Source organism: Oryx dammah, unplaced genomic scaffold (assembly GCF_014754425.2).
Source record: "Oryx dammah isolate SB20612 unplaced genomic scaffold, SCBI_Odam_1.1 HiC_scaffold_8, whole genome shotgun sequence".
NCBI lineage: Eukaryota > Metazoa > Chordata > Mammalia > Artiodactyla > Bovidae > Oryx > Oryx dammah.
Window position 1 is genome coordinate 27,678,732 of NW_024070192.1, and position 14,084 is coordinate 27,692,815.

General features: G+C 57.2%; 1 protein-coding gene across 4 annotated transcripts in view; it reads right to left on the reverse strand.

The window, feature by feature from the left end:
- The window catches only part of TOM1L2 (target of myb1 like 2 membrane trafficking protein), a 72,488-nt gene that overhangs the window by 15,503 nt on the left and 42,901 nt on the right, over window positions 1–14,084 (reverse strand). For all 4 annotated transcript variants that reach the window (XM_040245811.1, XM_040245808.1, XM_040245809.1 and 1 more), the window contains exons 3-8: window positions 12,411–12,489; window positions 8,859–9,008; window positions 7,009–7,143; window positions 5,969–6,103; window positions 5,115–5,231; window positions 296–429 (exon numbers count right to left, since the gene is read on the reverse strand). In XM_040245811.1, coding sequence (XP_040101745.1) covers window positions 296–429; window positions 5,115–5,231; window positions 5,969–6,103; window positions 7,009–7,143; window positions 8,859–9,008; window positions 12,411–12,489 — 750 coding nt within the window. The remainder of the gene's footprint in view (window positions 1–295; window positions 430–5,114; window positions 5,232–5,968; window positions 6,104–7,008; window positions 7,144–8,858; window positions 9,009–12,410; window positions 12,490–14,084) is intronic.

Consider the following 14,084-nt stretch of genomic DNA (forward strand, 5'->3'; position numbering starts at 1 on the left):
AGAGCCTCCAGACACTGACGTTGCAAAGGAGAGGACAGTCTCTTTCTAAATATGGGAAAGAGGAAATCTTCCCTGGTAGCGATTTCCCCCCTTAATCCTTTGCAGATTCAGGGGCTCCTCTAAGGAGCAGGTGCAGGAGCCAGGGGTTCCCGGCCGTTCTCCTTCCTGGGCCGGAGACAGGGGACCAGCTTGAGGCTCACCGAGGGCAGCGCCTGCCTCCCCGCCCCCACCCCGCCCCCTGCCCTGGACCGCCCCGCCCCGGGCCCCGCCCCCGCCAACCCCCACCCCCCCCCACCTCTCGTAACGCAGGAAGACATTGTTGAGGTCGTCGTTGACGTGCAGCAGCTCCTCCGTGACCTCCTCGTTGCACACGCGGGAGATGAGCTCCACCACGCGCTGCTGCATGGCGCGGCAGGTCCGGTGCAGCTCCTGAGGAGATACGGCCCGGCTACCACGGGCTCGCTTCGGAGCGGCGCGTGCCGACTCTAGAAGCCACCGCAGGGCCAGTGCTCTAGACGCCACCACCCCCCCCCCCCCCTCCCCCCACCCCCCCTGCCCCGGCCTCCGAGTAGAACAAGCATCCTAGTGTGCGCGCTCCTGTGCGCGGAGAACAGCTTCACACAGACCGCTTGTAAAACCTGAGAACACGATTCCCTGCAGTTGCTTCCTCTCTTCAACAGAACATGCCAGACGTCACCCCATCACTTGGGACAGGCTACCCATCCTCTATCCCCACGCATCTCAACGCTTTCTGGGCACCCGCCAAGACTGCTTGTGTTCTGTGAACACGCCCCAACTCAGCACCTCCAGCATGCCCCCAGCTCCCCATCACCTCTAGTTAGCAAAGCTCCCACCCACCCCAGCGGAGGTGCCACAAGCTCAAGGAGAACAAGCCCCTCCAAGAACTGCAGGCGGCGGCTCCAGCACCGGGCACACCTGCCTGAAGAAGGGACAGCACCCGCCTGGAGAAGGCAGGACTGCAGTCAGTCTCCCCCGGAGCCAAGCCCCTGCGGGGTGTTAGGGCTACAGCAAGCAGTCCTGACCCTCAGCTGTCCAGGACGGGAAGGGGGTGGAAGAAGAGGTGAAGCTCTGCCCAGAGCCCTCCCATGCCCAAGGTGCTGCCCCCCACCCCCCACCCAGGGTTCTGGCCCTGGCCATGACAGCCAGGGTGCCTCATCTGCTTCTACCTGTTTAATATGCTAGGGGTCTCTGTAGAGTTTTACTCCTGGAGGAAGGGTTCCCTGACCCTACAGAGCATTTGGGAAGCACTAGATGATTTCTGAAGGAGGAGACCCAAAGCTGTGCATTAGTGCCTGGCTCTTATGGCCTTCAGCTGAAGCGGAGGGGGCGAGACAGCCCCCGACCCACTGGCAGGGCCTTGGATGCGCCACACCTGGGCCAGCACCCGGGGGCCCCTCATGGAGCTTCACCTACACATGGACCCAGATCAGGGGCCTCCTGGGGTCTCTGCAGAGAGGAAGTTTTACCTTCTCCTTGCTTCAAACTTTTAAGTTATTATCTTAATTACAAAGGAAAAGAGAGAGAGAGATTATATAAGTGAGAAAGACCAGAGCATAAAGATTTGTGCCACCATGGACACCTGCCGGCCACCCTCAGGGCCTCCAAGCGATCATCCACAGCCAGACGCAGCGGCTCCAGGCAGACCTTCCTGCCTCCCTCCAGCTCCATGCCACCCAGACAGGCACCTTCTTCCGGTCCTGAGCTGAGACAAGGCGACCAGAGCCTGTCACCGGCCCCAGCTTAGACAGGAACGTCCTCACCGCAGACAGTCTCTGTCTGGCCTCCTGGGTCTGGTTCGCAACAGTGGGGTGAGCAGCTGGTCACCGCTCTTGGTGCAAACGCCCTCCATCCATCAGAGCACCTGGCAAAATATCCTTTTCCTGTCTAATTAATCCCCACACCTTCATCTTTTCTTCAAGGGACACTCTCATCCCCACCTTGCAGAACAACCTTTTAATCATCTTGCTGGGTTCCCAGGAGCAGGGAATGGGGTCCTGCAGATCTGCGCTCTGCAGCTGCAGAGGAGACGGAGGAAGAGGAAGTCTTTGTTGACGACAAGAGGGGAATAATGAAGCTGAACACATAGTCAACTAGGTTTCTCTGGAGAAAACGGTCCTGGCCATCTCGGTTTCTATTGAAACGAGATGCAAGAAGCAAGAGGGGATAAACCATCTGCTATTTGAAGAGACAACGTTGGGCAGGGAGCCTTCCAGGAGCTGGGGGACAGCTGTGAAGGAGTGCTTGTTCTGGGCGCCACTGGATTAATTAAATGTTATCGCTAACTGCAGACAAAGCTGCAGAGGCTGGTGTGGGGGCAACAGGGGCGTGGCTGTTGGCAACGGGATCCCAAGGATTCCAAAGGCTGGACTCCCACGTGCGACGGAGGGCCAAGCTCCAGCAGACAGAGGCAGAGCCTCAGGTTTCAGGACCAGACCTGGAGCCCATACGCAGCCAGGAGACATGGCTGGAGAGCTCTCAAGGGAGATGGAGGTTCCCCAGCACTGCCTCCTGCTGTGAAACACCAGTGAGGGAGGGCGGCCAACCACAGCAGTGAAGGACTTGCCCCACAGGAGATGAACTCGTGATGCTAAGCTGGTGGGGCCACAGGCAGGGGGTGGACGTGGATGAACAAGCATGCAGAGCCCCACTGGCTCTGACAAGCTGCGCCTGGCCCTATGCTGGTGACTTCCCAGCTGGTTCCCAGTCCTTTGCCAGGGCAGCGATTACTCCAGGCTCCAAGTCACCAGCTCCTGGAAAGGCACCCGGGCACCCCTCAGCTGCGGCTCTTCTGCTCTGTCGAGCTGCTTTCCAGAGGTTATATAAATCCTGTGTTTGGAGGAGGAGGTGCTTCCCAGGCCTGTCACTGAGGATGTTCAGGAATGAGGGTGCTAGGCAAGCTGCCGTTGGGGGTCCAGCATAGGGCAGGGCTGCACCAGCTGCCAGCAGGTCTCTCCAGCCGAGAGAGAGGCCTCTGTGCTACTCCAGGCCCTGGCCTCACCATCCTGGGGGAATCGGCCTCGCCTTGCCCACGTTGCTCCAGTCCCTGCCGCTCCACAGGTCCTTCGTGAAATGCAGGAAGCCATTGGTCACCCTCCCAGATGCTGGTCGCTGCCGTGGTGTGCCTCGCCGACACCTTCTGCCTCCCTCTTCCCACGTCCTCCACCTCCTACCCAGCAATTTACACTCAAATCCGCAGCAGCTTCTGCTGGCGTGAACATTTGGGCTGATGACAAGCGCATTTATTCCCATCGTGAGCTCTGGACAGCTCTGCCCTGAGCAGTCTGGCTGCCCTCCAGCCCGACCCTTTGCCAGCAGACTGTGGCACTTTCCCACGTGGAGCCTTGCTGTCTGGAGAGCCTTGACCCCCGGGAGACCCCGCCTAGCTGGCTCCCGGCTGTGGGGGAGGAGAGGAGGGGGGCGTCGGGGACAGCTTGAGAGGCACAGCCAGCAGCCAGCAGACCCGCTCATAGAGCTGCCGGCTTGTGAGTCTTTCGTGCCAAGAGGACAGCCTCCCACTGGCACCCAGGCCCATCCTTACTGTTTGGTTCATAAGACAGCAGCAAGTGGGCAGGCTTGGAGTCAGAGAACAGAGGGGAAGGAAACGTCATGGGAAGCAACCTATTTTTGAAAACTGTGAGCTGACGCCAAGAGATCAGGTTCTGTGTGTCTTGGCTGACAGGCTTGTTTGAACACACACACATACGTGCACACACACACGCAGAGTGCATGCTGTCTGGTTGGCCCTGGCTCTCGTTTGAACACATACACACATACACACACATGCGCAGAGTGCATGCTGCCCGCTCAGCCTTAGCCGTCTTGTTTGAACACACACACACACACACACGCAGCGTGCATGCTCTCTGCTTGGGGTTGGCTTTGTTCCATGGCGCCCGCTTCCAGGACCTCCGTTCTGCCCACTGCAGACCGGTCAGCAGGAACTTGGTGCTGACACAAGACAACGCTGCCTCAGGAGGCCCCTCAGTCCTGGAGCCTCAGTAACGCCTGGAGGATCCCCTCAGGCCGCGGGGGAGGCCGCTGTGTGGCTGGCACGTGGGCGAGCTGGGAGGCCCTCCACTCCGTGTCCAGAGCAGCTGGTGGGCCTGGGCCCAGAGAGATGGGCTGCCCACGGTTGAGTGCCTCCAGGGCAGGGACCACAGCCCAAACATCTCTAGGCTGGCTTCCCCACCCCCTCCTCAGGCGCTGGAAGGGGCACGACCAGCACCACTCAGGCCCAGACAACTGGTGCAGGCTGTGTGCCCTCCTGAAAGAGGAGCAGCGTGCCCATGGCAGGTGTGGTGTGGCCCTCAGGCACCAAGACCAGCCACCCTGACTGGAGGTGTGGGAAGTGCTCCCGCAGGCCATGCCATCAGCTCGGCCCTGTCGCCCAGGCATCTGCTCCTGCGGGAGACCCTGCCTCACACCACGTTCTCCCCACCCCCAGAGGGGCTGCCCCTGTGGGCTGAGCTGCCCCCGCCACTTCCCAGACACCAGAGCCTCTGAGATGGTGTGGGAAGGGCCAGGTCCCAGCTCTGGGCTCAGTGGACATGGGGCAGGAGCCCTGTGGGCCAGCCATACTCCTAGACCCCTTTCTGCCAGGCTCCTGGACCTGCAGGTGGCCAGTGGGCAAGGACATGAGCCACCCTGGCCCAAGGACCTCAGTATCACCCCAGATGTCTCACAAGGAGCCCCTAGGAACAGGAAGAGTTGACAGTCCCTGCACATTTGTGACACTGAGTGAACAAAACAAAACGTAAAATTATACACGTACTATCACCTCATATCGAATAAACACAGAAAAAATGTCTGAAAGAAAATTCACCAAAACCAACAGTGCTTATATGTGGACGCTGGGATTAAAGGAAATCATTTTCTCCTTTGTACTTCCTTTCTTTTTCGATGGGTATATAGCCTACAACTGGCATTTTGTAACCAGGAAAACAGGTTTTTAAGAAAGAAAAAAGCACCAGGGACTGGCCTCTGACGGCCCCAGGATGCATGAGGCCGATAACGGGCTTCCCCAACTTGGTCCCTCTCAAGGATGGGCCCAAACCCTGAGCCACCTCCTGTGACCCCGGCCCGAATGCCCTCACCTGCAGCAACTCCAGATCGGATGAGTCCTCCTGCCCAGGGACCATCTCAGTTAGCATCTCAGACATGACTTTTGTGTTTCCTCGAACAACATCCAGTTCACTCCGCAGCCTGGCAATCTGTGGGGCCGGGAAACGGTGGGGGAGCAGGGGGTGGTCAGCGAGCTGGACATGGCCTCTCTCATCTGCCTGTGTGGGGGTGCCAGCAGCTGGGGTCCCCGGGGGCAGCACCTGGATGGGGCAAGGGAGCCAAGCAGGGCCTGCAGGGGACACGAGCCTCTCAGGCCCGTTTCTGTTCCTTCACATGCTAGTGAACGTGGCACCCAAGGTCTCTGCAGGGCTGGGGTCCTTGTCCAGGAACCTCACAGCTGCAGACTCTGGCCAGGGAATCAAGGTCTAACCACAGCAGCCAGCATGAGCCACGCCTTCCCCACCAGCCCCCACCCAGGGAGGGGGCAGATCCCAGCTGCCAGCTCCCCAGCACAGACAGCCGGTCAGGAGAGGGTCTAGGTGGCCATCCACCTGCAAATGTATCCACCTTCCCTTTTCCCAGGGCAGGGAGGCCATGTGCTGGCCATGGTCGGGTCCCTGCCACCTCTGCCTCCACAGCGGGCAGCCTCCTCACTGGGTAGATCTGAGCCTCTGCAGGCCACACAGGATCATGACTGTTCACAGCTCAGCTCCTGCCGGATTCCTGCCCACCCTGCCCTGGCCATGTGCTTCCACTCCCATCCCCCCTACCCCCTCCCACTTCCCCACCCCTGCCTCCAGCTCCATCCAGGGAGGCCTGGTCTGTTTCCTGGGAGGGGACCACAGACAGCTGGCAGGTCACCCGTGGCCCCACGTGAGCAAAATACCTGCTCAGAATTGGCAGTGATGGGGCCCGCGGCGCTCAGAGCCGGGGCCTGCGGGGCTGAGTAGGAGCCACTGCTCGTCCTCGGCTGCGACTGGGACTTGGGCGTGGTCGTGGCGGGGTCTACCTCCGGGACGCTCTGGCAGGGCAACCACAAAGCCTTCTGTCAACCCAAGTCACCCATGCGGCTGGCCTGGCACCAACCCCCAACACTGCCCCCACCCTGGGACTGCATGTCAGCCTGACCCCTTTGCCCCCAATCTCTCCTTCCCCCACTAACCTCTCAGGCACCCCACGTAACCCAGAGAGGCAGACCCCGCAGCCTGAGGGCTCTGGCTGCCCTCCCTCTGTCAGGACCACCACGGGGTCTGAGCAGAGGGCCCGCTGCTATGGAGGGGCCCCTCAGGAGCCCTTACATGGTACCAGAAGATGACTTTTTGGCCTTTGCAAGTAGACTAATGTAAACAGTAATCATGCAATTTACCGACTGTCCTCTGTAATCATATGAACAATACCGTTCTGTTATTACTCGAAAAATAAAACACATCTGTGTACCCCACAAAGCACAGCCAGGGGCCTGGTGGATCCACACGAGAAACGCTGGAAAGTCCAGGTCCCCATGCTCCCTCTGAGCCCCTGATGGCCTCTTAACCTGGCCTGAAAAGCCTGAAAGCTCTTATTTGCCCTGTGACCAGTGAGGCCATCAGCTCCTCACCACCAGCAATGTGGAAGTGGAGCCAGAGGGGCTCGGGCCCCCAAGGAGATGCAGTCCCGACACCGGACACCCTGCTTGGAGAGCAGGCACCTGACCCTCCCAGGATGGAGCAGCCACCTCCTGACAGCATCCTCACTGAGGTCCCTGGGGTCACAGCCCTCATGATGGGGTGAAAACTGGGGGACACTGCTGCCATTGAGCCCCCACAGCCAGCTGTCTCCCTCTGGCGCCACTTTATTGTCAACAAGAGATGCCCTGGAGCTCTAAAGAAGCTGCTGACAAGCTGAACAACCCAGAGAGTATCTGCAATGGGCTCCTGGGAGGCTCACCCGCTGTGGTGTGTGGATGGGGGACAGTGCATCCAGGTCGGCCATGGGGAACTCCACACCCTTCCTCTTCAGCTCCTCATAGGCGTGCACAACCCCCGTGAGGTCAGGGCTGCTCCGGAAGGCATCGGCCCACGCCTGGAGGGGAGGACGGACCTGTTAGTGGTACCGGACACTCAGGGCTGCAGCCCAGCCACCCTGCTCCTACTGCCAGCACTGCCAGGCTAAATGCAGATGGAAACAAAGCACAAAACCAAGTCCAGCATGGGGCGCCTCTTAGAGCAGAGACAAGAAATCACTCCCCCCACCAACCGAGTCCTGGGGCTGAGCCCAGGACCTGACCACGACCAGCTACAAGCCATGGGGGACAGGAGTGTGGCCTCCTCACTCTGCACAGGGAGGTCCAGGCTGACCCCCGGCTTCCTCAGTAGGTCAGGGAGCCCAGAGCAGGCTGTCCACCACCCGTCTGACGGGCAGGTGCCTGCAGCCAGGGCAGGAAGGCAGGAGCTGCCCACAGCGTCGGGGGACGTTTGCCCTCACGGGACAGTCCACAGGGAGGCTGAGCCACCAGGTTCTGTTAGATCAGACACAACCCAGAGAGGAAAGGACACACACTTCAATAGACTGCCACTCATCACTGGTTCATGGAACTGTTAATTTTTTTTTTTAATTCTGTTCTTCAGAAGTTACAGAATATATCAAAAAAAGAAGTACCTCCAGAGGACACCCCCAAGAAACAGGCCCAGAGGAGGAGGCAGAGCTGCTCCGTTGCCAACTCTGTCACTGGCACAGGGCACAGCTGCCTCCCTGACTCCAGAAGGATTCCAGCCAACCCAAGGTCAGAGACCTGTCCCTCAACAGCTGACCACCAGAAGCCGCGAGGTCAGTTTCCAAAGAGACTCGCTCAACTTCGGCTACTACGTCTCACGAACCACAGACCCTGCCAAGAGCCCGGCCTCTGAGGTCTGCTTGTCCTGTCTGCACCTGCAGGGACTTCACGCCCACGTCAGGACGGCCCGCAGTGGCCACACTGCAGTGTGGCCTGGACGCTGGTGGGCGGCAGGGCCACAGAGGCAGCACCGGCAGGAGAGCAGGAGCACCTGGAGCCCCTGCCTCTACCAACTGCCCCGGTTGCACCACCTGATTCAAACCCAGCTCAGTCCTGCGACTCCACCTTCAAAACGGGCCAGCTTTTGGTCTCAGACCTAAACTTTAGGATCTCAAAACATCCCACAGCCTCAATGGAGGTTGGGGAGAAACATGGGTGCAGTGGCTACTTCCGGCACGGCCTCCGCTGTTACTTCTGCAGGTGGGCTCCCCCCACAGAAGTGATGTTGAAGACCTCGACTGTCCCTTCCAGTCGGTGACACTCCTCAGGGCACCTGCCCAACAGCCATCAACAGGCCCCTGAAGGCACTGGAAGGCAATGTGTGCCCAGCTGCTGGGTCAGGTCCTCTCTCCACAGAGCCTGGCCAGGCCTAGGGTGGGGCTGGGCTGCTCTCTGGGGAGACATGGGCCTTGGGAGATGGCCACGAGCCAGCGGGACCAGGAAGGAAGGCTGAGGACCCCATTCATTCTCCGTCTGCCCACCTGCTCTCCTCCATGCGGGGTGGCTGTGAGCACAGGACAAAGTTGTTCAGGGGGAACTGAGTCTGGAGGGGATCAGACTTCCCAAACAAGCCACTAGGGCCACCTGCAAGTGCCCACACCTAAGGCCCAGCCTAGGGCTGAGCAGGTCACCCAACCAGCAGGGGTTTTCCAGAACATGATGGGGGTCTCAGACTGGCAGTAGGGAGGCAGAGACCAGGCACCTTTACAGAGGAGGTGGGAGAGGCCCAGGGCCACCGACCCACCTGGATGAGAGCAAGCACCTTGTCCTGCACAATGGTGGGGGGGCTGTTCTTGGGAGAGATGACCTTGACCAGGACGCTGTCAATGAAGTCCCGGTTGGCCACGAGCACGTGGAAGCGGTGGCCGCAGTTCTTCACACACGTCTCCAGCACCTGATGCAGGCAGGAAGAGAGATCACCACTGGGACTGAGGGGCAGCAGACAGCCACCTCCTGCCTGGACTGTCCTGCCAACCGGTTCCTCCAGAGGCAAACTCAAGGCACAGGTGCCCCTTGCTGGCCAGGGTCCCCGGGCTGCACAGCAGTCAGAAGGCACCAGCTCTTGCACAAGAAGGATGCTGGGGTTTCAATGGGGTCAATGACTGAGCGTTCCCAGAAATGAGCCTCTGAGTGGACAGCAATGGCCGGTGGACACAGGCCCTCCTGGGAGAAGGCCACCGGGACGGCCTGCAGCCTCCTCTGAGCTCCCATCTCCGCCTGCCCTGAGGCATGGGCCACCCTCCTCCAAGATCAGCGAGCTCCTCAGATGACAGGCAACCTCTGCCAGGGTCTTGTCCCCTCATCTGGTCCTTAAAGTGCCCTGGACAGAGGCAGTGGGGACCCAGAACCTAGCAGAGCAGGAACTGCAGAAGGAAGGGGCCCTGGCTGGCACAGCCCACTGCAGGCCGCTCTGCCAAAGAAGTGAACCCCTCCCCCATGGCCTGAGGGCCCGAATCACATGGGAACTTTCCAGAATGCGGCCAAGGCCCACGAGCAGGCAAAAAAAAAAAAAATTCAGCTAAATAAAATCTGATAAGGTGTTAATATACAAAAGTATATAAGGAATTCACGCCACTCAACAGCAAAAAAACCAAACCATCCTATTTAAAAATGGGCAAAGGACTTAAGTATTTCTCCAAAGAAGCATACAGATGACCAACAGGCACCTGAAAAGAAGCTCCACATCACTGCTCATTAGGAAAATGCGACGCAGAACCACAACGATGGAGAAGAAAATGACAACCCGCTCCAGTATTCCTGCCTGGGACGTGCCATGGACAGAGGAGCCTGGAGGGCCACAGTCCATGGGGTTGCAGAGTCAGACATGACTTAGTGACTGAACAACAAATACACAGACAGATGGTGATCTGAGGAGATATCTCTTCATGAAAAGGTGGCATAAAATGGAGAGTGAAGAGATGGAGCAAGATGGAACGTAGAGTTTTGTAAGAAACTTGTGTATAGAATAAAAGCTGCAAATATTCAATAATAAAGTCCATGGCTAAAGGGGAAAAACACACAATGAGCTATCACCTCACACCTCATCTGTTGCCTAATTAAAATATATATTTATTTATTTGACTGCACCGGGCCTTCGTTGTGGCACGAGGGATCTAGTTCCTCGACCAGGGATCGAACCCGGGGCCACCTGCACTGGGAGCGTGGAGTCTTAACCACTGGACCACCAGCGAAGTCCCTATCTAATTTTTCAGGTTGTGAGTTAATTAAGTGGTTCTTAACATTGCATTTTTGTTCTTGTTTGTTTTATTTGAAAAGAGTTTAAGAAAAATCTAAATTCTATTGAAACATCTGAGGAATGTTGAGGACAAAAGAGGTACGTGTTGGTGAGGGTGTGGAGAGAAGGGAACCCTTGTGCACTGCTAGTGGGAATGTAAACTGGCGCCACCACTACAGGGAGCAGACAGGAGGTTCCTAGGAAACTAAAAACAGAGCTACCGAAATCAGCAATCCCTCTCCTGGGTGGACATCCAAAGGAAATGCTTTCAGGTTATCTGAGAGACACACGCACCCCGACGCTCACAGCTGCCTTGCTCACAACAGCCAAGACATGGAGACAACCTAAGTGTCCACTGATGGGTGAATGCACGAAGAAGATCAAACAGGATACAGACACACACACACACAGGGAGATTATTCAGCCATAAACAGAAGGGAATCCTGCCCTTTGCAACAACAGGGATGATTCTCAAGGGTATCAGGCTAAGTGAAATAAATCAGACACAAATAATGTACAATATGACTTACAGGTGGAATCTAAAAACTCCAAACTCAGAGACAGAGAGTTAGGACAGTGGATGCCAGGGGCGGGGGGTGGAGGAGATGGGGTAAGGCTGGTGAAGGGAACATCTCAGTGGTAAGGTGGGTGAGTCCTCGGGTCCATAGAACATGGTGACTATAACAGTACTGCGGTGCACACTCGGAAGCTATTTATGTATTTATTTTGGCTGCTCTGGGTCTCTGTTGCTCTTTCTAGTTGCAGGGAGCAGGCTTCTCTTGCTGCAGAGCACAGGTTCTTGGTGCTCAGGCTTCAGCAGTTGCGGCTCATAGGCTCAGGAGTGGTGGTGCACAGGCTTAGCTGCCCCGTGGCATGTGGGATCTTCCAGGACCGGGGATCGAACCCATGTTCCCTGCATTGCTGCTGCTGCTGCTAAGGCGCTTCAGTCATGTCCGACTGTGCGACCCCATAGACAGCAGCCCACCAGGCTCCCCCGTCCCTGGGATTCTCCAGGCAAGAACACTGGAGTAGGTTGCCATTTCCTTCTCCAATGCATGAAAGTGAAAAGTGAAAGTGAAGTTGCTCAGTCGTGTCCGACTCTTCGAGACCCCATGGACTGCAACCTACCAGGCTCCTCTGTCCATGAGATTTTCCAGGCAAGAGTACTGGAGTGGGTTGCCATTGCCTTCTCCGGTTCCCTGCATTGGCAGGCAGGTTTTTAACCACATTTGAAAAAATGTTAGGTTTCAAGACAGAGATAACACCGGAAGCCATCCCTTTTAATTTTCTGACATCTTGTGTGCATGGCTAAGTTGCTTCAGTGGTGTCTGACTCATTGCGACCCTAGGGACTATAGCCCACCAGGCTCCTCTGTGCTTGGGATTCTCCAGGCAAGAATACTGGAGTGGGTTGCCTTTTCCTTCTCCAGGGGATCTTCCTGATCCAGGAATCAAACCTGTGTCTCTCATGTCTCGTGCACTGGCAGTGGGGTTCTTTACCACTAGTGCCACCTGGGTAGCCCTCTGACATCTCAAGGACAGGCAAAAATCTGGTCTGTTCTTTCCTGAAAGGAGTCATTTGCTGATTTTCCCAAGACCCTCTGCAGCGATGTTCAGTTTTCAACCCTTAATCCAGTCGGCACCTCACTAGCTGTGACATCTGGGCAAACCTTGGGCCTCTCTGAGCCTGTTTCTTCATCCTTAAAAGCGGATGAGGAAACCTACTTGGGAAGGTTTCTGGAAGCAAGTGTATAACATCTGGGCAGGTGCTCAGGGGAGTCGGCACTCTCACAGGGAGGGAGCTGACCCCAGAGGAGCAGCTGGCCTCAGTGTCCCATGGCAGACTAGTGAACAACAGGGACCCATGCCCAGGCCTGGGGCTTCTCTGCTGGGGGCTTCTACTGGACAGCACTGTCCACGCCTCGTCCCTTCTAGCACGTTGTCAGACTCACGCTCACGCATCTCAGAGGGCAAGACACTGGGGCAGCAGCAGGAGGCACTGCTGTCTGGGCCAAGGCTCCTGGCCATGCTCCCACCCTGGGAGAGGGACAGGGGCACTCACAGTTAGCGCCAGCATCACCTCCCGGTAGTTCCGGTTCCCGTTGAGCCGCTTCTTCAGGGCCCGAATGGCGTCCTTTGGCCTGGAGAAGAGACAAGTGCAGACCCTGCCAACCCTGCCTGAGCACCACCCTGCAGAGTCAGGGCCATAGTGTCAACAGCATTTACATGACTTTATTTGCCACTGCCCATTTGTAAACGAGAAAGACTGCAGACAAATGAAATGCCCATCAGCGTGAATCAGGTTAAATTAAACCATGCTTCTCTACACAACGGAGTACCATGCAGCTGCACTGAAGAACACAGAAGCTCCTTACACCGATCCAAAGATAAGGACCAGCATCGTTTGCAGAGCCGGGCAGAGGGGACGCTGCCACATGAGCTCGGAAGGACAAGGAGCACCCGGCACACATGTCCGACATCCACAGGGAGGGGACCCTGGAGGGATCTGCCCCTGGGAAGGGCATGGGGCTGAGGAGCAGGGACTGGTCCTAGGGTCACATGCAGGCTCCAGCCCCCTCGAATTCTGCATCACGTGCAAGCATGGTCTTCCCAGAAGAATGACCAGCCGGCTGGCACATGGGCTCAAGAAGGGAACCTGGCCAAGTCCCTGTACAGGCCTGGATGTCCAGCCTCTGGCTCCGGGAGCACCTTTCTCCCTGAGAAAACTGAAGTAAGACTGCTCAAAATTTCAGAAGTTGTGGGTTTGAGGCTCCAGATCTGACCAGGCTTCCTGGGGCAGAACTGCAGGGCCTCCAGCTGACACGGCTGCATCACATGCTGACCATCCAGGACACACTCTTCCTGACACCTCGGACATGGCCGGGAGGTGGGTCCCCAGCCTGCCCAGGAGGGCATGTACTGGGTGCAGCCCTGTGTCTAACACATTGTGTCATTTACTCTCAGCCAGGATTCAGCAAAGCCGTGGTGCCAGGAGTGACCTGGGCATGAAATTCCCACCCCCAGCACAACATCACCTTCTCTCAGGAGCCCCTGCCCTCTGCTGTCAGAACTGGGCTCCCACCTGCAGGTCAGCATAATCTAGGTCTAACTGGGGCCCTCCTGTCTTGATAGTTCAGAAATATTTGTTACCTACTTGCCAAACAAAACTGTCCTTTTAAAGTGCGTGAGAAAGCTGGGGGAGGGGAGGGAGCAGCTCTGCCAATTAGCCCAGTTAGACAGAAAGCAGAGGCTTCCAGAAGGAACAACACATGCCAGCCTGGAATCAAGCTGCCCACAGGAGTCCTCTGCTCCTGGGGAGGGGCCCTGTTGGAGGTGTGTGTGGGTTCTGTGTGTGCTCTTGTGTGCAGTGTGTGCACACAGTGTGTGTGCCCTGTGTGTATCCTTGTGTGTGTGTGCTGTGTGTGCCCTGTGTGTGCTCCTGTGTGTATGTGTTCCTGTGTACAGTGTATGTGTATGTGTGTAGTGTGCACACACTGAGTGTGCGGTGTGTGCTCTTGTGTGTGTGTGCCCTGTGTGGTGTGCTCTTGTGTGTGCTGTGTGTTTGTGCTCTTGTGTGTATTGTGTGTGCATGTGTGGTCTTGTGTGTGTGTGTGTACAGTGTGTGTGTGTGTGCTCTTGTGTGTGTACAGTTTGTGTATGTGTGGTGTGTGCTCTTGTGTGTGTGTTGTGTGTGCGCTGTGTGCTCTTGTGTATGTGCAATGTGTGCCCTGTGTGT